Here is a 25,545-nt window from a genome sequence, read left to right as displayed (position 1 = left end):
ATTTAGAAGACAAAACATTGAAAAGGAGGGGCTGTTACGCCTGCACGCTCTGCGATTACAATAGAGCACCTTACGTGGGCACTTCCATCTTGAAAAAAGTCCGTTATGAAGACGCGAAAAAGACGCTCTCACATTGGCTCGCGTGGTGATACCACTTCCTTTGAGCGGCACTTACCGCTGTCTTTCACAAGTTGTATCAGACTATAGTGTGGAGAAACTGCGTACGCATATGGAGACTGGACGACGCGAAGTGGCCCTACGCCACGCAAAACGAGCGCACCATGCGTGTCTTGCTCGTGGATGCTATCTTCCACGTTTGCAGCGTAAATGCAACTTCTTCGGAGCCTCTTGGAGTGCGAGACACAGTAGACAAAGTGTGCGGAGAACAGAACAATTGGAATGCGGCAGCGCCGAGCAGAACGCCGATGCCAGCTCGCAGCAAGAGAACCAAACACTTGCGGCGAAGTGAGCGTCTGCTTTCTTTTCTGCCACTCTTTCTCGGGCTCTTCCACTGGGGAAGCCCAGAGTGCGCTCGTTTCACGAAGCGCCGCTGTATGTTTGGACACACGCGATAGTTTCCCCCCGCTGGGAGTCAATACGGAGGCACTTGAGGAAGAGGTTCGACTGGCACAGGTGTCCAATCAGGGAGGAAGCGAATGCTGCATCAAGCACCCAGCTGGCAGTCGGCCTGTCGACTTCCACAGCCGGCACCTAACCGGATATGGCTAAGTGCCAGCCATATAACACATTGAGTTAATAAATGCAAAAACCCGAGGAATCTAAAACACCATGCCCTATCCAAATGTATCTAATTGCAAAAAAAAAAAAAAAGAAAAAAAAAAGAAAGTTGTTAACACAATTTTTTTTTAAGCCGGGTTAACTTTGAAAGGGAATTAATTGCGAAGCGACTGACCTATTTTCACAAAGTAAAAACTGAAACAAATTACTTTGTGCAAAGGTAACCACCACTGCAATGAGACAATACCCAAGCCATTCAGTAGATCAAAAGAGGACTCGAGTTGGGATGTGTCGTTTTTATTGCTATCAGCAACATGAACAGCAAGTCAAGAAAAGAAGAGCTCGGCTGATATGGCACATATCTATCCTTTGTTCTCGTTAACACTCGGCATCACAAACGGAACAGCACAAATAAAATGCAATTGAAAAAATAAACTGCGGCAATGATCTCCTACAATGCAAGACGGGCAACCGGAGCCTCCGGACAGGGGTAGTGACGGCACCGAGCGAGAGGCGGCACTTTTTCGGTGAACCTACCTAAACCACAGTGTACACGTGATGGCCACTGCAGTGAATCCACTAACAACAAATGGTTGTAGCAACTCTCTCAATCAACGAGATACAGCAGCAATTGCGGCATATGCATGAAAACGTGCTATGTGTTGCATCAAACCTCAAAAAGGAATCCAATATCGCTGCGTAAAAGGAAAATTCAGCCAGTGAGGTACAACCACTAGCCTGGGCATCTTAATGCACATAACGCAATAATGATGGCTTAAATGCATGCTTGTACAACACTCAAAACAAACAAAAGTCTGAATTGAGCTCGCGACGGCGTGAGCTTTTGCCATACATTTGCACCACGTGTCGCTGAGCCGTGATGCGTTTGTCGCATTTGTGAGAGGCAGTTGTTTTTGTCGACGCCAGACGCAGGTGCGTACCCTTCCCCTATCCGGCGACAGCGGGAGTGCACAAACAAAAATCTCAAGAAGAGCACAGTGACGATGAGAGCAGGGCAAACCGCGTCGACGCCTCACGGGCCCCGGGCTTTGACTAGCGCTGGTTTTAAGAGTGTGCAGGGACGAAACGCATGGCGAGGCTTCTACACGGCACACAAACCTACGACGCGTGGCGAAATGTGCGGTGCGTTTGTCGGCACAACGACCTCAGACACTGGCTCTCTCGATTCACGCCGACTTCACAGAGGACGACAATGCATAATGACCCCGGCACTTCCGAATCTTCGTCATCCGGCGACTTGTACGGGACGACACTTGTGACCAGACAACTCTAAAACGCGCTTCCACGCCGCCTGTACAGAATGTTCGGTACCCAAACGCGCCGAAAAAATTGCGTGCCTTTTTCCGAAAAGTTTGCGTCGGCGGTGCTGCAGGGTCCCGGCGCGTCACTTGTCGGGATTTACGACGGCAAACTGACGAAGTGTCCGTGGAAGACTTCCCTCGACGGCGGTGCACTTGCGGGGCTTCGGATGACGCGGGACTTGTGTGACCGTCCGCATCGTTTTGGTCCGGAACGGTCGACATATCGTGACACAGGTGGCTTTTTGGCACATTCGTAAGTACGACTAACCTGAATTTTTGGTCGAGAGAGGTATTTTCTTGCGGTGCACTCTTGGGCGAGCTCTTGAAATGACGAGCCTCGTGATGCGGGAAAATCTTAGAGGCAAAGAATGCGCAAAGGCGCCGAAGGTTACCTCTGAGGGGAGGGATTAAAAAGAGCCTGGAGTCCGACTCAACCACAAGCTTTCTAACCCGGAGTCTAAGTACACCTCGCATCTTGCAGCAACCGCAAGACCGCGCAACTCGCACTGCCCGTGCCACTCTAGAATCTTAACCCATTCTCCCCAAGCAACTAATAATAATAACAATAAAAAAAAAAAAGAAAGCTTCAATGTGGCACTAAGGAAGTGGCAATTTGAGATGCCGCAAAGGACAAAAACATAATTTTCAAATCCAGAAACCTCCCAGGTTCTCCACTCTCGGGTATTTGAATAAGAACCTGCAAATTCCTTCAAAGTCGTGCACCTAAAACTAAAACAGCTTAAAAAAAAAAAGCATTAGAAAGAAGCTTGTTAAAAATGGTTTGTTGGGTTTAACTTAATTCAACGCGATAAAAGCGATAAGAGTTCTTCGGTGGGTCCGAAAAAAAAGAAAAAAGCTCGGGCAAATGCTGCCACACAAAATCGCAGCGACCCAAGCCAGACCAGCAGCATCCCTTTCAGAACTCCTCTCTGTTTACGACTAGGCTATCAGATGCCACGCGCACAAGGACGCGGTTACTTCTGTACAATACAAAGGTCGCCGAGGTATGTACAACACTTCCGTGGATATGTCTCCTTAAAAATTAAATTAAAAAAAACATTAAGAGCGTGGCACTGCAAATCTAACTGCGCCGCAATGTTGCTCGAGACGCCGAGCAATGCAATGGGGTGTCCCTGCCGCAAGTTTCTGTCTCTGGTCTCGGTGGCTCAAACATAGACGGCATCTTTCGCAAGTGGACTTGGAGCATGCGTACCGCCTTGTGAATTGTGCGCTACCGCTCGAAGGCTCCAACGGGAGTTACCATACTCTGACGTGACGAAGGTGGGATATCTCGGACCTGTTAAACATTTTCGAGTGCTGCCTAAAAACATTTTTCGCGGTGCAGAGTTGAACGCCTCTCCGCAACGCGCTAGCGATCGATGGAAACCAAAACTCCAGTCGTCTGCACGTGGAACCACGGGTCGCTTCCGGCTTGAGACGACATCCGTCAATCGCGATCCTCGCGACGTTTGAAACCTCTTTGAGCCGACACGCGAACGACACGTGTAAAAGAATTGTTCCGATGGAAGCGCTTTGCCAAACATCATCCGCAACACGCGCGAGCACACACTCTCCACTTCCGTTCACTCCTCAGATCTGATAACGAAAGGTCCGTGTCTCTATCACCTTTGCACACCACCCTGTAAAGGGAAAGAGGGAATATGAGGAGGAGAGGATACAGAAAGGGGGGAGGGGGAAAGAGAGGGTGAAGCAAAATTAAGGTCAGGTACTCGGCGCCAAGCATGCTGCCCCAAAAGCAGGATTTCGGCAGGCTGCTAGCTGCCAGCAGTTTAAAAGCTTGCGCCTTTGAAGCCTCCGATTCCTGCTCCCATCCTTTCACGGCAGTGTGGAGAAAGTGTATCAGAAATTCCCTGACATCCTTTGCAAGTTGTCTCTACTTACGATTCAAGTCAGCCCAAGGTTGAGGCCTCGTTATGTGGCCATGGAGTTTTGAAAAATCTAAAAGACCCCGACGTCAAGGAGGAAATTTTTACAATTCTAAAATGTTTTGGACACACTAAGACAGCTTGGGGCAAAAAAGATAAAAAAAAAAAATATTTAAGGCTGTCTTAAAACTAGATGAAACAATCTTGAACAAGTTTACAAAGTAAAGGTCGCCTGTCCACTAAAGGGATCTTGTCTTAGACTGCCTGTATATATATGAGAGCTGCCCACTACATGCATTCACCAGACCACAGCACTGCCAGTTTGAGGTTTTGTCCAGTGACTATCACAAGTTGAGCTAGCTGCTCGGGCAAGTACAAGCTAGCCTTTGCACCCTGAAATGCAGGTGAGGGTAGCACGCTTTTTATATTTACGACAATCAAAGGAACAATGTTAGCTGTACAAGTTGCACATGCAAGCAGCCCTAACAAAAACATGTCTACACTGTGGCCTCCTCCAAATTTGATGCAAACCGGAATGCTAAACACTTACAGACCAAGGGTTGAGAATGGGAACGACATTCGGCAAATCGGTCAACCATGACTTGCAAGTTTATCCGCACAATGCAATGTCCGGCTTGTATTTGCTGCCGGGGCCATTAAGAATCAACTTCAACGATGGAAATAAATTTGTGATCTTGTGCGTGTAAAGAGGGACAAATTTCACCCTTTGTCTCGGTGCTAACAAAAAGATTGGTAAGTTGCCACAAACAACAACAAAAAGAATAATTCTACCAACTCAAAACGAAACAGCGAGACGAAACCAAGACTACTCCAGTAAAACTCGCAAGAGGTAGCAAAGGGTGTGAGAACCAGCCAGCATGCAGTGCAGGTTAGGGTTAACCCGAAAGTGCACAGAACATGCAAACCAGAAAATGAAACAGAGCAGATGTCGCGCTTTCTTCGTCTGCCACAGGCACTTTCGTTCACAAGGAATGAATGAAAGCAATTCAGACAAGCGGTGTACACACCAAGTTAACAACAAAACGTGCAGGCACGAACGTAAAATTACCGAGCTGCAGCACCAACAACATGCACCACCTCGGTGGCAACAAACGACCCAAAGACACAACGTCGGTTGGCCAACACAAAGAACCTGCGCCCGCATGCTCCCGCCATGCGTGTAGCAGACGTGCCCAGGGCGGTGCGGAGACTTGACGTTTCCGCCTCGCTCCCAAGGCGTGCAGACGACGGATTGTGAGTGACGCGATGGTGAGCGACGCGGCAGTGATGAAACCCAAGATGCCGACGACTCGTTGCGGGCACAACATCCAGGCACCCCTCGTGCACGGCGAGACACAGAGTGCACACACAAACGCACGCATCCGGAGCGCAAGTCAGGGTGCGCCGCTCCGCAGTCGGCCGGACCTATCCGTCGCCATGGAAACCAGCAGGCTCTGGAAGTCCGCCAGCTCCGGACCGAACAGGTCGAGAGCCGGAGGGGGCGCGGCCCGGGGCGGCACACCCACCTCTGGAGTGCTGCGCGGCGGCACGGGGGGCTTGGGCCCCAGGTCTTTGCGCTGCAGCACGGGCTTGTTGGGGGGCACAGGGGGCGGGGTCGGGCGCGGGGAGGCCCCACCCACTGACGGAGGCCCCGCCTTCTTGGGCGGGGTCCGGTCGGGGGCCGGCTTGGGGGGCACCTGCGACGGCAACTTGTTACACGCCGACCGTCCACGTAACCGTTGCAAGAGCAGGTACCCCCCACAGACAACATGAGCCGAGAGTCCTTTGTGATTCTTTGGCGTGCCTCCCAGTTTTTGAGAGAGCTGTGGCCCGAACTAGGCATGGAATGCGAAGTTGAGGTTCCATACTCCAAACTATTTGACGACTCAAACGATAATAAAGATTGTGCCCACCGCAGACGCAGAAAGAGGCCGGATCAGGTGTTTCGGCTTACACTGTCGAGGGGGTACACTGCACGACACTGGGCTCGTTCGATTTACCTGCACCAGCCTACAGCGGTACAGGAAGTACATCGCGCTGCATAAAAATGCAAGGCGGTGCACTTGCTGCATGAGCTCTAATATAGACTGCACCTGTAAATCGAAAATGACGGTATGCCCTTAGTGCAGCTGGTGCAGGCAAATCAGACGTAGCACCTATTAGCGCGAACATGACATCGGCACTTTGTAACTTTTTTGCTTCGCAGTGGTACGAGCGGGCACCAAATCTCAACGTGTAAGGCTGGATCGTGCACTTGCAATTGAGTGCGACTGACTGCGTCGCGGATGCCTGTAACTGCTTACAAAAGAACAAATTGGCACTTTTGTGAGGCGGACATTGAGAGACCACAAACGAGGACGTCACGAGGCAGAATTTGCAGGGCCACGAACGAGGACACAGTCGGCACACTAGCCCGAAGTGCGTGATATAGGCCCTTCCAGGAAGTGCTCTCAGGGTGGCGCCATTTTGTTAGACCGCAACGCTTTCTCCAAACGCAGAGGCAGGGCAAAAAAACTAGGGAGAGGGCATGCACCCCACTCTGCTAGCAGACGACAAACCGGGAGGTAGCCATTCTCTATCTTTGGGCTGTGCCGAACGTCAAACTCTCGCTCACAGCTGCCATTGTGAAGTGGTTTGCGTTCCTAGAATATGCATGGCTACTCTCAAAATCAGCCTATAGTGCTCCGTTGTTTGATTTCAGTAAACGATCAGCTAGCGCATCTTTCTTCCGTTACTTCAACAGCAGTGGCGTCAGCTGGCAGTACTACCCTCAACCACTGCGCCTATTGCGTCGGGAGAGCACGTTTTTATTTATTTATTCTGGACTCCCCACCCACTGTCGCTATAGGCCTACACCAGTAGAAACTTTGTATAGTAAAAAAAAGCTGCTGCAACCCCATTTACCTTTTCACCGGAGAGGACAGACCGACCAATCTCACGTTGTTTAAACATTTCTTTCTTTATTTGCAACCACAGATAACAGCGCAATCGGACCCGGTTAGTATTTCCACCGGGCATAACAGTACACAATAACTTGATTATTGAAATTCACACATTTGCACTTGAAATTTCCAAAATGACACGATTTTAAATGGAGTTGTCCCGCCAGCCGGATGTTAGATACAGCCCACTAAGCGGAGCAGACGACACACAGGGTGAGGGAGGAGGGCATTTTTCTCTCTCCGCTCTTCCTACTGGAACGGCCTATAGCCACTGACATAGTGAGAATGACAGGACGCGTCTTTTGAATGCCTGGCCTCCAGCACGTGCGCTGTCGAAGGTAGGAAGTTCGCGCCGAATGCGGGGCAACTGAAGGACTGTAGCTCGACAGACACTCGCCCTCGCTCACCTGCGGTGTCGGGGGCGGAGCACCGGGGGCCGGCGGGGGCGGGCCCACCACCTTGAGGGGCGGGGCCCGGGGTCCCACGGCCACGCCCCTGGGCGGGGTCGGGGCGGGCACGGCGGCCCGGACCGAGGGGGGCGGGGCGCTGGCAGGGGTCACCACTGTGGCGCTGCGCACCCCTTCGCCTAGGGGCGGCGTCGGGAGGGGCGGGGCCGCCGCCGCAGCACGCTCCGCCTCTAGGCGGAGCCGATCTAGCTCTGCCTGCTGCTGGGCGTTGAGGGCCTTCAGTTCTCCCAGCTGAAAGTGGAAAACACAGTCACTTTCAAAGCAGAGTTTTGTTCTAATGGAAGGTATGGTCACTGCCTGCTTAACACTTTTGACTGCCACGCCATAGTATACACTCAGGTGCATTCCCGTATGGTTTCAGCTCCCTGACCCTCCCAACTAAGTTGTTGTTTCCTTTTATTTATTTTTTTATTTTTATACGTGTCGCGGCCTTTAACAGCAAGTGATGAAAACAATGTTCTTTCTTCAAGAATCACTTTTTGATGGCAACTTTTGTTTCGGTACGCTTCTTCGCAGCTATAGAATGGTGAATCCATGTCATTACACCTCGCACTTCATTGCAAACACAGAGATCTAAAAATTATTAACGAACTCGGTATTCAACGGTCGCGAAAAAAAGTAAGTTACAGCTACGAATAAATAAAGGCAGAGTAGGGCCACTCAGACAAGTGAGCGCGATGTCGAGGTACCGCCGCATAGTACCGTGTGTCAACACAGGATCGCAACATCCAACTGCTCAACGCTCTGGCTTTGGTGACTTGTCATTTAATGCCCCTTTGGAACCACTTTCCATGCGTGGGCGGAACAGAACACTAAACACACCAGTCACAGACGCGTTCCGGACACGAGTGCGACACATCGGCAACGTGTGCATAAACTTCAATGCACGTGACTGTGGGCCGTGCAAACTCCCAGAAGGTGCCACTCACCGTGCGAGAGAACGGAAAGGAAGAAAAGCCGAGGATCGATGGGCGGACGTACCTGCGCCTGGAAGCGCTCCCGTTCCAGCTCAAAGTCCGCGGCCTGCCGCTCCATCTCCTCTTCCATCTGCAGCGAGCGCTTGCTCTCTTCCTCCAGTCCCTCCACCATGTCCGCAGAGCGGGCCTTTTCTTCCTGCAGACTCTGGGGGCACCGCAAGAACAGACGTCAATTTCAGAAGTGTCAACTCATTCGCTAACAAAGCCGGCAAATCGCTGGGTGTGCCGACAGGGAACCTATTGCCAACGCCGGCAATTCGCCGGTCTGCGCGAATTTGTTTTTGAAGAACCATTCATAGATGGCGCGCTATGTAGACTTGGGGTAGTGCAGTTAGATACATTGCCAACAGATGGCGAGGGTTGTTCTGTCCGCTGTGTTTGTTTGAGCTTGTTCTTTTGTGTGTCGCCTTTCCCCTTCGATAGCTGCCTGCTTGGAGGAGATGGAAGCGTCCAGTTTGCGGTGTGGCCTTTCTGACAATGAAATAATATATAAGCTCTTTGACAGCGATGATAACGGGACGTCTGGTGATGATAGTGAGTTTTTTGGAGCCTTCTGTCGATGACGGGAGTGATTCTGACAGCATTTCGGAGTCCGAATCACGACAAGAGTGCACTGGTTGCGCGACACCTAAGCGACCGAGGACGGAGTGCTTCGAGTTCTTTCATACGAGGAACAATCTGTGAGGGCCCAATGATTTAAAGACTTGAATGAATCACTTAAGCATGTAAATAAATATGTTTTCTTGTATTCTGCACTGAGTTTTACTGTAAAAGCTTATTATACAAGCAAAGCAGTCACGCCTAGTGTAGCCCTGTTTTAGGAGGAAAAGTGCGGCAGTGCGCTACGTGCGCAATAGTGAATGGGTGAATGGCATGCGGCGAACAAGGGCGACAAAGGGCAAACACAAATCTCCAAACACAGCTAGGTGACTGACTGAAAAAATCTGCCTGGTCCTGGTATTGTCGGAGGGTTAGGCGAATGGCTGAGAGAGGTCGCCACCGCACGGGAAACAGGGGCCCCCCGGGAGAACAATAAACGCGGACTTGCCAGACGGTACTGACTCACTCACAGGCTGGTCTCTGTCTGTTCACTGCCCAAACGCGACATGGTGGCAGCGGTGGGATCAAGAGAAACGGTGACCTTAGCCGGGCAGCAGTGAATCAGTGAAAAGAGCAACAGCAGAGGGCACGGCACGCACAACCGAACCAGCGGCGAGAGCAGCGGACACGCGTAACTGCGCAACAACGCCGGTTCAAAATGGCGGACCAAGAAGCAGCGGTTCAGGCGGGAAGCGGCTACTGCAACCCGATTTCAACACAGCTGCCGGAAAAGTTCGACTTGCCCCAGCCGCACACGTGGAAGACCTGGTTCACGAGATGACAACGCTACAGGATAGTCACCGAGTTGCATCTCCGCTCTCAAGAGACGCAAGTAAACACATTTCTCTACGCCATGGGCCGTGAAGGGGAGGACGTTCTTTGTTCTTTGAAGCTGACTGAGGACGAAGGCAAGAACTATGAAAATGTCACCGCGGCATTCAAGAAGCACTTTGTACATCGGGCGAACGTAATTTACAAGCGAGCAAGGTTCAATAGATGCTGCCAGGAACCTCACGAGACAGTGGACGAGTTCATAACCGGACTACACAAACTAACGGAGTTGTGCGAGTTCAATCCCCTCAAGGACGACCTCATACGCGACCGGCTGGTCGTGGGATTACTGGACGTGGGACTTAGTGAGAAACTACAGTTGGAGCCCCAGCTGACGCTGCAGACGTCTACACAGAAAGCCCGGAATTCAGAAATCGTCAGGAAGCAACAGAACAAGCTGCGCGAGAAAGCTTAACAGAATGCGGCCCTAGACGAGACATGACACCAGAGACCACGAAAAAACCAAGGAAACGCGTTTGGCAGTATCGGACAACGCGGGTGCAAGTGGTGCGGCAGTGCAGAGCAGCACTCTAAGAAGCAGTGCCCAGCTGCGGAAAACTGTGCAACCACTGCGGGAAAAAGGGACACTTCACTGTCGTATGCAGGTCGCCTCGACTCCCCGAGACCCAGACGCCTACAAGTCAACGCCAGCACAGCACGACTGTAGGAGAAGTTTACGTGGGAGAAATCGTGCAAGAGAGAAGCACAGAACCATGGAAGATCACTGCCAACGTCAGCGGAACGGAAGTGACGTTTAAAATAGACACCGGTGCAGACGTCACAACTATCCCACAGCATCTCTACGACCAGGCTAAAATGGGAGATAAAGAAAACAACCAACCGCCATATGGGTCCAGGCAAATCTCCGATCCACACGGTGGGATAAGCTGACGTCACAATCAAGTGGAATGACAACTCGGCACAAGAGGTGGTCTAGATCGTCAGTGGCCTCCGCGAGGCCTCCTCCTGGGACGTCCAGCTATCAAAGCGCTGTAGGTCCTTAGGTATCTTCAGGAAGTCACTACAGTACCAGAAAATGAAGAGGCGGAAGCACGCAGAATTTTCGAGAGCTACCCAGAGCTTCTTTCGGGACTAGGGCTCATGGAGACCCCTACAGGGTAGTGCTTGCTCCAGGAGCTAAACCCCATGCTGTGACATATCCGAGAAGAGTACCAATCCCACTTCTACCCGAAGTAGAAAGAGAACTGCAGCGCATGCAAGATCTAGGGGTTATAGTCAGAGTCGACAAAGTGACGGAATAGTGTGCACCAATGGTGGTCACAAAGAAGCAGAACGGCGAACTGCGCATCTGCGTGGACTACGGCGAACTGAACAAGCAGGTTGTTTCAGAAAGAGTACTCATGCCAACTGTGGACGAGAGCCTAGCGAAGCTGGCTGGTGCACAAGTGTTCAGCAAGCTTGATGCAAGGGCAGGTTACTGGCAGACACCATTGTCCAAGGAATCCCAGGAATACACAACATTCTTGACTCAATTCGGACGTTTTCAATTCTTGCGACTACCGTTCGGAATATCGACGGCACCCGAGTTTTTCCAGCGAGAAATGCTACGTGTGTTCGAGGGAATTCAAGGGCAGGTGTGTCTGCAGGATCACATCATCGTGTTCGGGAGCACGGCAGATGAACATGACCGCGACCTAAGTAAAGTGCTCCATCGTCTGCGAGAAGCGGGGATAATGCTAAATCCAGACAAATGTGCTTTCCTCAAAAAAGAAGTGAAGTTTCTAAGCCACATCGTCTCGTCGCAAGGCATCAAAGCTGACCTGGCAAAGCTCAGTGCCGTCAAAAAGATTGAAACACCACGAGACGTTTCAGAAGTCAGGTCGTACCTGGGAATGATCAACCATTTGGCGAAGTTTCTACCCGAACTTGCTGAGCAAACTAAGCCACGGAGAGACGTGCTTCGTCATGATGCAGTCTGGTGCAAGGGAGAGGCTCAGCAGCAAGCCTTCGAGCAGACCAAGGCAGCTCTCATCACAACCCCGGCATTGGCAATGTACAACCCAAGAAAGAACTTGACACTCTCGGTCGATGCCTCATCTTGTGGATTGGGGGCTGTGCTCCTTCAGGAGTCCCAAGGCGAGCAACAACCAGTTGCCTATGCATCCAGGGCACTAACGGAAACTTAGCAACGCTACGCCCAGATTGAGGAGGCACTAGCCATCACGTGGGCTAGTGGCCGCTTCCACACGTGCCTCCTAGGGCTCCAATTTCATATTGAGACTGACCACAAGCCCCTTGTGCCACTTCTCACCACGAAGCGTCTAGATGAACTCAGTCCTCGTCTGCAACGTTTCCGCATGCGACTACTGGAGTATGACTTCCCAATCTCCCACATCCCGGAAAAGGAGATCCACACCGCAGATGTGCTGTCACGTAAGCCACTAACTGGAGCAGGAGAAAAGGAAGCTGCCGACCTGGAGGAAGCCGTCTGGGAGTATGAAGTTCTCACAGTGGAACTGTTACCTGCATCAACAGACATGCTCTCACGGATCAAAAATGAGATCGGGAAGGATCCAGTCACGTTTCGAGTCATGGAGTACTGCTCTACGGGCCGGCCGAGCATGAGAACTCTACCACCAGAAGTGCGGCGATACTGCAAAATAGCAGGCAAACTCTCAATAGTACAAAGACTTCTGTTCAAGGGCAACCGACTGGTTGTACCCCCAGTCCTTCGCAACGAAGTCACAATGGCTAGGGGGGCTGGTTAGTTCATAGTCTTTAAAAGTAATAGCGCCGAAAACACAGAGAAGGACAAAGAAGTGAACGAAAAAGTAATAGCGCCGAAAATACAGACAAGGACGAAGAAAGGAAAGTAAAAAAAATTAAATTTGGGGGTTTTACATGCCAAAACAACGACGGGCATCTGGCACGCCCCAGTTGAGGACTGAGGAATAATTTGGACCACCTGGAGATCTTCTGACGTGCAACCAAAAGCTTGATTACACGGCGCCTCCTCCGCAATGAGCCTCCGTCAGATTGCGGGCACCTCGGCCGGGATTCGAACCCGCCACTTGGGGATCCATAGGCCGGCGCTCTCGCCTCGGAGCCACCAAGGCGGCTAACGGAAAGTGAACGAGTGCCTTGTGTTCGTTCATTTCTTGTCCTTCTCTGTATTTTTGTCGCTATTAATTTTTAAACACGCTGGCACACTGGCGTCATCTACGATGTGGACCTGAAACTGCATTCCACCAGAACGGAGGTTTTGCAGTCTTTGCGGGATCAAACGTATGTCCAGTCACGAGAAACGACCGTTTATAATGTCGTCAAACAATTTCCGAGCCAATACTGAAAGGACGAGCGAAAAAAAAACAAAAAAAACAGCGAAAATATACGGAAATTGCGAGTGCTCCACAGCCGCCTGTAGATGTCGGCAGTAAGTTCTTTCGTCGTAAGAGATCACAAATGGTAGCGACGCGCTTGGTTGTAAGCAGTTGCAAGTGTGCCAAATAGAGCATATTTGGACACGTTCCCGTGTGGTTTCAGGTTTGGTTTGCTCTCCATTTCTCCCAACTGGGCTGTCATTCTTTTTTTGTTATGTGTAGCGGCATGTGGGAGCAATCAATAAGAACAATGTTTCATCTTGTGCCGTCGCTTTTCAATGGCATGCAATATCTTTTGCTTAGGCGGCCTTCGTTTTAATGTGCTCCTTCGTTGTAACAAAACGGAGAATATATGTCGGTGAACATTGCGCTTCGTGATGAAAGACGAGGTTTAAAAATTACGAATAAAATTGGTATTCGACGACCGTGAATGAAAAAAGAAAGTTACAGTTTTGAATCAACAAAGGCAGAGTAAGGCCGCTCGAAAGGGTGAGCTCCAGGTGCCACAGCCTGTTAAGATATCTCTCGAAAAGTACAATAGACTTTTTCGACAAAGGAGCGCCAGCTGTCGCACAAAAAGGGAACTAGCCCCCGACGCTATCTTGAAGGATAGAAAAGAACTTTCGAGGAACTAATCCACTCTCACTTACAATAATTAATGATATCACCCAATCTCCCGTCCTTACTCCGAGAATAAAAATAAATAATTTCTTAGCGCGTGATAAAGAAACTGCAGTTTCATTTCACCCATGACCTCCTGACCACACTACGAAACTCGTGCTGGGGCGACGTAAACACACCGGGAGCATCCTGTGCCCAGCCAGATCTAGCTTTTTTTCACAGTTGTCAGACTTCTTGAAAGGGGTCTATTCGGGACTCCAGCAACCTATAGGGGGCGCCACCACCAAACAAACATGGCGGCTGAAAACAGGTTGCGTCGGTTCGGCCGGGCCGCCTGAACAAGTGGCGCATTCGATTTAACAGATTTTCTTTTGTTTAATGCCCTATTTTATAGCTATTCGAACTGCGACGGTTAAGTGTAGCCAGTGCACATAAACTTGCAGAGCATAGTTTTGTTTTCCCGGTGCTTTTTTAGGGGTGAAGCTCCTTAGGGGTTAGCCATGTCCGTATGTCCGTCTGCCGTCGGGTCACAAGCACATGAGCACGTGCTCCCAAGCTCAAGTAAAGAAAAAAAAAACAAAAAACAACAACCGCATCTGCACGTGGTGAATGATGTTGATTGGGGCGAAGCTCTGGTGGTGCTTGTCTGCATAGACAGAGCCGCAGCATGCCGAGCCTTTCGTTCGTTTTCCTACATGTCAGAAAGAGAATGTGTGGTATGGAACGTGGTTACATACGCATTTGAGCATTTGACCGCAGCGTGACATGGATGAAAACGAACGAAAGGCTCGGCATGCTGCGGCTCAGCGTCTATGTAGACAAGCACCACCAGAGCTTCGCCCCAATCAACATCATTCACCACGTGGAGATGCGTTTTTTTTTTAATTTTTTTTATGTGAAACTTTTGTTTTGGAAGTTTTGTTCAAAACCGAAACTATGGGCTCCGGAGAGATGGTAATAGACTCTAACCAGTTTTGATCAGCTAAGGAAAGCGGCAATGACAACAGAATTCTTCCACCGAGAGTAATTTTCAGCTAACTCGCATGCCTCGACCATGCGACTTATCTGTCCACGAAATCGAGCTCCAGTCGTCTGCTAGTCAACAACACAGGCTGCAGGAAAATTACGAAAATTAAGCAAGCACTTCCTGAGCCAAGGAGCATGTTAACCAACAGGCGCCCCATTAAGCAGCTGATACTCTAATTTCAATTTAGGTTTTAGTAGCAATCAAGAAGTCATTTTGACGAATATGCGGGTTCTGTACTATATTACGTACTATGTCCCACAAAAGTGATATTAACTTATTCTTTGGGTTGAAATATGAGCTTAGTTGACTAGCTATTAAATAAACTGCTGAATAAAAGTATATTTAACAGACAAAGAGATACTACTTAAACTCGGTCAAATGGTTCTAGCCGGCAGCGCGGAGACAAATGCGGACAAACTGAAGAAAGTCTTCATCGGATATTCATAGAGAACCTCTCTGCGTTGAACTTGACTTAGAATCCTGAACAGAGAAATTGAGTATTTTTTGTGGCCGGACAACCTGAGCAATGTAGACGTATATTGCTGCTGGCTTCGAAGGGGGTATAATATACATATTGGAGGCGCGGTAGATCATAATGCCGTGACAGCTTCTAACTTTGCAAGACATGTCCCCCACCTTTTGAAAGCAGACAATTTCCCTCATTAATCGTATGCAGCGAGCAGGTTTTCCGGAATCAAGTAATTGCGAAATCAGCACAACTCCTTCGGTGTGGTCCATAGGCTTTTTCGGCGAAAAGCAGCCAAGATGAATAGCCAACGCACCGACCGGCGTGGGTGGCTCAAACTTGAAGCTAATCGAACACAACCAAACTCATGAATAGCGGCTATCGAACCATCCCATTCACTTGACTGCGACATTGGTGTTCCCTTAAGTCAGACACCTCCTCTCTCGTCCTCACTCCAGTGTTCTACATCCTTATAAAGAAACCCCTTATCAGTTACCAAGTAGTCGTCACTTTGAATGTGATTCGGGACAGACGAGAAATCATAAAGTTTTTCCGCGATTCCTCTCCATCCAAGAAATCGAAAGCCCGTGACCGTGTGTTGTGAAGTAAAAGGGCTTTCAAAACACGTGATGGAAGGAAAGAATCTACTGAGGTTTCACCACACTAATGAACACTCAGGCAAACTTAACTGACTTTCGTCAAATTACATTGACTGCCACCGCGCCGACAACACGTGTCCGCGAAAGCTGCCAGAGATGCAGAGAGGCGCAAAGCGACCTGTTCTGGCTGGTTCCCGGTTTTCCCGCTTCGTAGCGTCCATTCTGCTGGAGTCGCGAATAGAAGAAATATGTTGTAGGTTGGACATATGGAGACATCAACTACCGTATTTACTCGCAGAATGAACGCACTTTTTTTCCCGAAAAATCGATGCAAAGTTAGGGGGGGCGTTCATTACGCGAAGTAAAATTTTTTCGTCCGTATTTACTCGCATAATGAACGGACTTTTTATCATGAAAAATCGACCTAACTTCTTATCTCTTTACGCGCGGCGTGGGTCCCGTAACCAAACTGGGATGTGCAAAAAGAAAAAAAAAAAAAAGCTCCTCTTGTTTTCTTTTTCTTAGCTCCTTGGGTTTTTTTTGTTTTTGCCGCCTGTTTTTCGCAAGCTGTTTCATTTGCTCAGGCGTGGGCTTTCCCGCTCATCTTATCTCCTTGCGCGCGGCGCCCAACGCGCGGCCCCCCCCCCCCCCCCCCCCCCCCTCCCTCCGTAACCAAACTGCTCTGCAAAAAAAAAAAAAGGAAACGCTCCTTTTTGTTTTTGTTCTTTTTCTCTTAATTCCATAATTTCTCTTTTTTTTTTTGTAGTCTTTCGCAAGCTGTTTCGTTTGCTTAGAGGGCTTCTCCGCTTCTCTTTCTTACCTCCTTGCGCGCGGCGCGCGACTCCAAAGTCCAGACTGCGCTGTGAAAAAAAAAAAAAAAAGAAGCTCTTTGTTTGTTTTTTCTCTTAGTTCCTGGTTATTTTTTTTTTCTTCTTGCCGCCTTTCGCAAGCTGTTTCGTTTGCTTAGAGGGCTTTTCCGCTTCTCTCACCTCCTCGCGCGCGGCACGCGACCCCGAAGTCCACACTGCGCTGTGCAGAAAAAAAGAAAAAAAAAAAGCTCTTCATGTTTCTTTTTTCTTGCTTCCGTTGGCTCTTTTCGAATTTTTTTTAACGCCTTTTGCAAGGCGTTTTGTTCGCCCATGCTGCCCTTTCATTCGTGACCTCGCTGCACCAGGATAGAAAAGTGCGTTCATTTCGCGCGCGTGGAGGGTGGGGGTCAAAATTTTGACGTCGGAGTTGGGGGTGCGTTTATTACGCGGGTGAAAAAAAAAGTCGAATTTTTGTGAGCCGACTTGGGGGGTGCGTTCATTACGCGAGTGCGTTCATTGTGCGAGTAAATACGTAACTTCTTGGCCTTAAAATAGTGTATCTTTTATAAATAAATACTCTTCACGGAGCGCGCAAGGGTGTCACCCGAGAACAAAAATCTGCGTTCGGCATGTGAAGAAAAAGACATGGCACTCCAAGAGTTAAGCAGCTTATCTAAGGACCGTGGCCACACCCCCCACCTGGAGCAGCTGGTCTCCGCGTTGCCGCTCCTGGATGAGCCTGAGGATGAGCCGCTTGCGCTCTCCGAGCAGGAGCAGCACCATCTGCTTCTGGCGACTGCGCTCCAGCTCCAGGGAGTCCCCCACCTGAGTCACGATGGATGCGTACAGCTGAAACCTTCGCATTAGACGGCGACTTGCACCAGCTAGCCAGCGTTTCAAGTGTAGGACACAGCGGTCAGAGCCCCCTTTGTACCTCCCCCAAACTATGGTGTGTCGGGAGCAGGGAGGGGGAGGAACGCCTGGTGTGTTTACCGCCTGGGGTCCAGTTTTGGTTAAAGAACGACGTACACTTCGCGCTTTCCACTCTTGCCCACCTCCTCCTCTCATATCCCCCCTTTTTATCTTGCCCCAACTTGGCTCCCATCATAGCTTAGGAGAGGGGAGCGCTAAGGGGACTATCTTCCCTGCAGAAAACCGAAAACCAATGAGACATTTTAGACCGGTTTGCGAGTTCGAAATCGGGCAAAATTTTGGTGAGAACGTCTCACCATCTCCCATATAGCAAGCAAGGTCTCGTGGGCTCTGACGCACTTGTCCTTAGTATTCCTTCATCAACAGGTCAATGTCAGCTTGTGCATGGCAGCGGAACAACTTGAAGTGTGCACGAAAAGCGCGGCTCGTCAATGGCTTCCAACGCGAAACAGCAGACCGTCGCAATTTCGGCCTGCGTCTGACCTCGCACCGCCGTGCGGCTCGGTTCGTAGCAGACGATCAACTTTTATTTTCTGGTCCGTTATGGCCAATTCACATGACGGAGGTTGGTCTCCAACTCTACGGTCCACGGAAGCTTCGAGTTGGGAAACTGCGGCAATGGCGACACTCGTGCTCTTTCATGCCGTTTGCCAGAACTTCCACACCCAACAGCCGGGATAGCGACGTCCGAGAGCACAACAATGTGGCTTCTGCGCCGTCATTTGTTACCGCTCTGGGACCACTTTTGCAGCACGGGCGGCATAGAGCAGTGAACGCATTGTTTGGAGAGGTGTTCCGTGCACTATAACGAGGGGGAGTGGGGTGGGCGGCGGGCGCCTCCTCACCTGCTGGAGGTCCTTCTCGAGCCGGCGCTTCTGCTGGCGCTCGTAGTCGATTTCCTGGCGCAGGTGCTCCCGCTCCTTCTCCAGCAGGAAGGTCACGTCGTCCCCCTGGGCCGCGTCCCTCACGCGCTTGCCCCGCTCTTCGTCCAGCTCGCGGCACAGCTGCGAGGACGCCGAGGCAGTAATTTTATACGAGTATGACAGCAAACAGTCTTAGCAACGGTGGTTGGAACTGTTGTTCAGGGTGGTTTCGGCACTACTGGGAGAGGTAGCGGGGTCGCGTTCCTTGCGCAGTCAGAAAAGCTTCCATTGCTTTCAAGCGAGAGCAAATCCGTAAGGAACGTGACTGTCTAGCCCGATCGTGACCAAGGGTATGGTGCCAGAAAGCGTAGAATTAACATAATATTCTAGAAAAAAAAAAGCTTTCGAGCATTCCGGCCACTTCGAAATACACGCGGACGTTGGGGATCCGAGTGGGTGGTCGCGACGGGCCCATATCGCCGGTGACGCCCAAATATACGCAAAGCAGCAGCAAAATGTCTCCCGTAAGCTCCATACCTACACCTTGTCTAGCTTATTTTGCAGAAAAATATCTACATCACGCATCAGATAAAAATAAGTTTGATAAGCACTCAAACAACTTCAACTCGTCACGGCAAGAACATGCCCAACCTATCACCTGCTTTCTTTCTCCGCTGCTCCGTAGCTCTCCTTTGTCCCGTGACCACCGATGTCAGCGCTTATGATTTGCCGCGTTCTGGTCCCGTCTTCACATCCCCCCCCTGTACCAGCGGAGTGCCCACCTTTGCACAGCGCTGCTCGAGGGCCCTGAGGTCCTCCCGGGTGCGGCCCTGCACCCTGCGGTGTAGCGCGATCAGGTGCTCCAGGTGGCAGAGCTGCAGCCCGTGCAGGGCCCGCACAGAGGCGGCGTCGAAGCGTCCGTCGTACGCCTTCAGCACGTCCCGCTGCAGCGAGGCCCAGGGGTCGCCCCCCGAGCCACCCCCGTTGGGGCCACCGCACCCGCCCTTGCCGCGCGGGTACAGCAGCTGCTTCACCTGCTCCGCCTGCCACGGGAACAACGGTGGCGTGAGCGATGGATCCTCGTAAAAGAATGCAGTACCAACTGGTGAAAATAAATATTGTAATCATTTTATGTGAAAACAACTTTGTTACATTTGTACTGCACTGCTCGGACTAGTGAGATACCGCTTGGCCTATCATTGCTGCAGTCTGTTGTGGCGACGAAAGCACCTTGTTTAAGAGCAGGGGTGTCCATTAGGGTTTTCCCGCAGGTTTTATCTGTTAACCGTACAACTGTACGAAATAGTCAAAATTCGGGAGCCAGCCGGGTAATACGGGAGACTTGACAGGTACGAGTTCTGCCTTCAACACTCTGATGGCGGTCACGAAACCGCATTTCGTCGGAAACCGTCGCTTTCGCGCGTCAATGGCTGATCAGAATTGGTTCTCCGGTCACCTCATCATTCTTGCTCGATTTGGTTCAGTATCGATAGTGTGAACGTGAGAACTGATCGATATAAAGTTGCAAACCACAAGTCCTTCAGTTAAATTAACACCAACAAAAAGCTTTAGAGCCAAACTTGTGCCCCAATATAGATTGGACCACACTCCGAAATAAACTCTTACTTGGCCGTTGTATTTAACTACTCATGTGTCGTGATTTACCGACGTCTCGAACATACAGGCCCCATTTACAGGGTGTTTCACGAAAGGTGGACAAATTCGATATTACGAAAACTATGCGTCGCAAGAAAAAAAGGCTTGTGTCGTTTTGGTCCTGGGCCAAGGGCCCAATTAGGAAAAATATTGAAGTCCGGGATAATTAAGTTGTTAATTATTTTTGCGGAATTAAGTTTTTTAATATTGTGTTTAAGGGCATGGTTTCAATTCGAAAATTGCTCAGCATCATCGAAAAACACTAAATCAACAAATTGAAGAACGATACAAGGCACGCGCAGTATTTTGCGGCTTTCTGAAAAACCACACAAATTTGACAGGTTTTCAAGTTTCGGTTTGATATCAGAGTGCATCTCGGCCCCGACGGAACCGCGCCCCGTGGAAAAATAGTGCAACCAACCTCTGCTGCGCTGTCCTCGCGCAACGCAGCAGAGCCTGGTTGCACTATTTCTCCACGGGGCGCGGTGCCGTCGGGGCCATTAGTTTGGCACAGACGCCATACACTGGGAAAGGATGGATGGATGCTAACGGCTGTGTCCTTCATAATGGGCGTTAGCTCGCAGTACCTGGCATGATGATGATGACGGTAACAATCAAAGTTGCCAGACCAAATTTCGGAAGGGGTCTACTATACCACCTAGAAGACAACGCCCGTGTATGACGTCATCGGTAGTGGATTCCCGACCCGTTCCAAGCGGCAGACAGATTGAAGCTCAATGAGAGACACCGCAAAGCAGTAGAAAAGTCCGTCTCGGCGTCGCCGACGCGAGCTAGACAGTGCCGCGTAAATCCAACGACGACGACGTCTGGGCGTTAAAGACACGGACCTCGTCTCGTGGGTGCTGTCGCCTGAACTCACCTTGAGAACAGCGATGACCACTTCTCTGGCCTGCAGTTCTCCTTCGAGCACGCTCAGCAGCTTGAGCAGGTCAGCCTTGCTCAGCTCCATCTTGGGGTGCCTCTGCGCGGCGTGGAAAAACGAACACAAACCTTAATCCGACGCCGCTTTTGCCAGATGCCAGAAGAGGAAGAGAGAGAGCGACATGCCGACACCGCACTCCAGAGAAAACAAAATCCCTTACAGAGGCAGGAAGTGCTCTGATCCAAAGCCGCAATATGCGAAGAAGTTCCGTCGTCCCGCCACTGGCTTCCTACTTTCGATAACACTCTGGTGTCTGGTTAAAGCGTGCAAATGCAGCCACAGCATGACAGAAGGCAACGAGCGTGTGCTGAAGGCAGGGCATGCAAAAAAAAAAAAATGCGTGCCCTGCACTTCTAGCCTTCTCAGCTAGTATGGATGGCTGATCACGTGAAGCATTCAATGTCCCATAGTCGCCGACAGAATGAGAAATGGTCGCCAACAGAATGAGAATGGCGGGGAAACTCATTGGAACGCCCGTAATCCAGCACGTGTCTTGTGCCCTTCGTCGCGCTCTGAGTGCGCGCGTGTGCTCCAGCCGCACGAAACGTCGAAGCGTTGTCGAAGATTCAATGGTGGTCACGAAATCTTCGGCAAAGAATAGCTAAGCATACCAGTTAACATCAAATTATTTATCCAAAAGGAATGATCATGTGCACAAGATACGCAAATGCTGCACCAGGACGGCTCTGCAAAAATTAATTTTATGTTAGGACGGTCAAAGACTGGAATGCTTAGAAGAATGTATAGTTTGTACTGCAAATGCTAAAACTTTCTTTTCATTATTTTCCCCCCCTGCAATAATGCTTTCCAGGTGCTGCAGGAGTTTTCCGAATAAAACGATGAAAGGATGTAGGAAGCTTGTGCTGGAGGCGGGACAACAGGAGCTCCTTCCCGCCGTCCTCACCTTGTCAGTGACTAGAGTGCAAATAAAGACGCCATTTGGGCTTATGCAAACGATCCCATGAGGATCACCCTACCCTGTGAAGGGAAGTTGACATGCGGGCTCTTTTTAGAGTTTTCTGGAGTGGCAGTAATCCACGGCATGGCCTCAGGAACGCAGTTGGTCTCAGTTAAATGCTCATCAATTTCTGCGCAAGGCCTGTTGTTGCTTGCCGGAGATTCTCCATACAGTGATTTTTGTTTATATTTCGCTTACGAAATAAAAAAAAAAACAAATCCTGCTGCTCGAATTGGGCAACTCTGGCCAATTTCAAGAAATTTGGGTTAGTGGTTGATTATATATCCAGAGGTAGCAATAAACGGTTCTACGTCATTTTCTTCCAAATGAGTGTGACATTTCTCTAAGGCTCATTCACACGGTTGCGTTCAAGTGCAACTGCAACCACTTGCGCCTCGTTAAGACTGCCTGCGTCGAGCTGTTGCCTATGGCGATACTTACAATGAGCCAAGAGGAAAGCGCTGTGCAGCAGAACGCAACTCAGTCTGTGAACGAGCCTTTCAAGCCCACCACAAACCGAAACCTTGCCTGCGGCAGCAACATTTCCCCTGTGTCATCAACTACATGCTCTAACCACATGGTACAAATCGTGATGTCACGCACCAGGCGGCAGAGCATAGCTCGGCGCGAGGGCGAAGTGTCGTCTGCTACACCTCACGACGTCTGCACTGTCGCGGCCGCAGCTCGCGTTTTAGTGCAGAAAAAGGCTAGTTTTTCCGAGGGCTTGTTTCAAAAACATTATAGAAAGTGAAGTTCAGTAAACTACACATAAATATGTCGCAACGGGTTTGTAAAAGTATGCCGCGCTCAACGTCGCGAACGTGCTTTATCGCACGTGACAAATGCTAACGGCGATGACACATGCTAGCATGGGAGCACACAAGTGCATGCATACTCCACGAATCACGTGGCCAATGACGAACGCATTGCTAGCACCGCCTGCAGGCTTTGCTTGAACAAGTATGAAACAAACAAACAAATTTTCCCAAGCCCCTCGATCGTTACGTAGGTAGCGCAGGGTAGGTTGTTAATACAGTGGTATTCACTGTGCTGGTTGCTGTACCGCGACTGCTAGGATTAGCAGATTTTGGCAATTTTGCCCACCTCAAGCTTTGTTTGCCAGTTTCCTTAACCTTTAGAGGGAATTAACTTGAAATATCTGGTGTGCAGTCTTTTTGTAGGCGATACTACTAAAGAGAATTGTTTTCTTAATTTTGAAAATGAACCGGAGTTTCCCTTTAATGGCCGACATACAACCTCGGTTTTCTGCAGGGAACATAATCCTCTTAACACTCCCCCTCTACTAAGCGGCAAGAGAAGCCAAGTAGGGGCAAGGTAAAAAGTGGAGAGAACATAGAAAAGGAGGTGAGAAAAAGTGGAAAGCGTACGTCGGCCTTTAAGCAGACGACAAATTTGTACATGACGCAATTTCTGCGCCTGCAGACATAAGTCCCGAGTGTCATGTAGAGTCCCAGTCTATGTTGCACCTAGACTATGGCTGTGGAGCGTATGTTCAGACTCGGGAAACACCATCCTGAAACATCGATACGACTATGCTTCGTTTCACCGTAACTCGGCAAAGAGCGAACACTACGGCCCTCTCAAGCCAATCGGAGCAACGGAGGAGAATGGTGCCGCATGACTGAATTGTGTCGTTCTGCACTGTGCTTTCCTATTGGCTTGTCGTAAGTGTCGCTATAGCAAAAGCTCAACGCAAGCAGTCTTAACAAGGACTTCAACGGAGGTACCGGAGCGCGCGCGTAACCCAAGCAGTTGGAGAAGAGGGGGAGGATGAACTTCCCTCTTATCCAGACCATCTTTTCTGTCTCGAATGTCACTTTTGTCTCCCTAGAAGATTAGCGGCTCACTCGACATTTGCCCACAAGCGGTTCCCCTCTCTCTCCCGTCTACGGCTTCGATGGCACTGTGCGCAACTAGTCACTAGTCTCTGTTTGACGTGCTGATTAGCTGACTGCGACCATAGTTTTTGCCGTTCGCCAATTTATGGTGAGACGAAGTCTAGTTTTTGAGACATAGCAACAATTGCTTACGCTAGTCTGTACTTTTTACGCTGTTTAAAGCTTGCTGATGTCGGAGATAGCGTCAGGCTGCAAAGCAGATGCTTGGAACCATGCGTGATCGGAACGACGTGACCAGTCTGCGAGTGGTTCCGGATGCAAGATGCGGGAAAGGTTTCCAGTCTCCGTTCCTCCTTTTCATATCAGTTTTAGTTCAAATTGTGGGTGATTGCGAGTCATTGTCAGAGCTCTCGCAAACCTCTGTCTTTTGCCCATTCAATCCGTAGAAACCAGGTGTTCCAGATAAGCACTCATAACAATCAAAATCAGCACTGGACACCTGCAGCCATGCAGATAAGATCAGGAATAACCATGATTAAATTTAACATCAACGTTTCGATTAATTACTGTTGACGGTGTCCGCATGAACCCACCTTATCCCAACACGGATATTCCGATCGCCTACGGATAAATCTCGATTCAGCCGCGGACGCAAAAGTTTTGACCTCGTATCGACACAAACTTGAGCGAAATTCCAAAAGCCCCTCCAATCCGAAAGACGCCGAGTCAACCGCGCGTCGAGGAGATTCTGAACCCCGCGCCCACCAACAGATCACGAACACTTCCAGAGCATTTGAAGCGACGAGAGTTGGATCCTACGCTCTTACCTGACGCAAACCAACAGCGGGAACTTCACAACAACAACGGCAGTACAGTTACCGCACCGCGCGGTGACCAACACGCGAAGCACACACACACAACGGTACTTCTGTGCCCCTACCATTCAACAATGACGAGTCGAAACTTGGGATCGCGCGTCGGATTCTTTGTCGAGCCATCAAACGCGACGTTCACCGCGTCACTTTAGCTTTTCCGGCCAGCGTCGGCTCTCTAATCGCCCATCATCTGTACGAAGCGGTTGACGCGGGCTGGGCTGGCGGAAGGAGAAAGCCAGGCAAGGAGAAAAGCGTGCCCGAAATAAAGAGAAACTAGGCCTTACCTTGAGAGTGCTGCTTGTGAGTTTGTCAAAGCCCTCGTAGGAGCCCAACGCCGTGCCCGGCTGGGGCTTGCCTCTGCCTGCCATATCGGTGACTCGCTTCCGCGGAAAGGGTTGTGTTGTTCCGCTGAAGACGGACAAAAGATGATCGACGGAGGAGCTAGAGGCGACGGATGGGTCGGGCGGCTGTGCAGCTAGCGCGACGGCGGCGGCGGCACGGCCCAACAACGGGACTTTGTGACCAGGCGCCCATTCCTGTCATGTCGTTAGCTTACTGCCCCCGCGCTCGGCGGTGACGGCAGGAAAGGAAAAAGAAGGAGAAAGCGAGGCCCTCCTACGGAGTGGACCGGCGGGAGAAGCACAAGTCAGCCGCCGCCACCATGTTTTCACCACACGACTCTCCTTTTCTTGTTTTGTGTGTCTTTATTTTCTTTGAATTAATAATCACGTGACGTGTGACGTATGTGTCACGTGGTTGGTGATTTGGATTGTATTGGATTTTAGTGACAGCTTGTTTTGGGCGGTTGTTAGTTTCGGTTCTTTAAATTTGA

The 25,545-nt window shown here is 50.2% G+C and overlaps 1 protein-coding gene across 2 annotated transcripts; it reads right to left on the bottom strand.

The window, feature by feature from the left end:
• Positions 1-993: 993 nt before the first annotated feature.
• On the bottom strand, positions 994-25,419 carry LOC8028736 (CTTNBP2 N-terminal-like protein). 2 transcript variants are annotated; one of them, XM_029966980.4, is made up of 9 exons: positions 24,998-25,419; positions 20,959-21,060; positions 19,205-19,465; positions 18,405-18,563; positions 17,326-17,451; positions 8,337-8,477; positions 7,296-7,586; positions 5,473-5,643; positions 994-3,700 (listed from the first exon to the last, which is right to left on the bottom strand). In XM_029966980.4, exons 1-9 carry the CDS (start codon positions 25,079-25,081, stop codon positions 3,683-3,685), a joined length of 1,353 nt encoding a protein of 450 aa, XP_029822840.1. In that variant the 5' UTR covers positions 25,082-25,419; the 3' UTR covers positions 994-3,682. The 2 variants fall into 2 exon arrangements, with proteins under 2 accessions (XP_029822840.1, XP_029822839.1); XM_029966979.4 differs by having other exon boundaries at positions 994-5,643.
• Between the last annotated feature and the right edge of the window lie 126 nt (positions 25,420-25,545).

This window comes from Ixodes scapularis, unplaced genomic scaffold (genome assembly GCF_016920785.2).
Source record: "Ixodes scapularis isolate PalLabHiFi unplaced genomic scaffold, ASM1692078v2 PGA_scaffold8__174_contigs__length_109621045, whole genome shotgun sequence".
In the NCBI taxonomy this organism is placed as follows: domain Eukaryota; kingdom Metazoa; phylum Arthropoda; class Arachnida; order Ixodida; family Ixodidae; genus Ixodes; species Ixodes scapularis.
The sequence above is the reverse complement of the archived record's forward strand: the minus strand, read 5'-3'. Positions and strand labels throughout refer to the sequence as shown.

Bases quoted from the DNA above. Each gene is read 5' to 3' on its own strand.
- LOC8028736 (XM_029966979.4), bottom strand. From the start codon at position 25,081: ATGGCAGGCAGAGGCAAGCCCCAGCCGGGCACGGCGTTGGGCTCCTAC. The intron at 21,061-24,997 runs GTAAGGCCTAGT...CACGCCGCGCAG, and splicing joins TCACAAGCAGCACTCTCAAG to AGGCACCCCAAGATGGAGCT. The intron at 19,466-20,958 runs GTGAGTTCAGGC...TTCCCGTGGCAG, and splicing joins TGGTCATCGCTGTTCTCAAG to GCGGAGCAGGTGAAGCAGCT.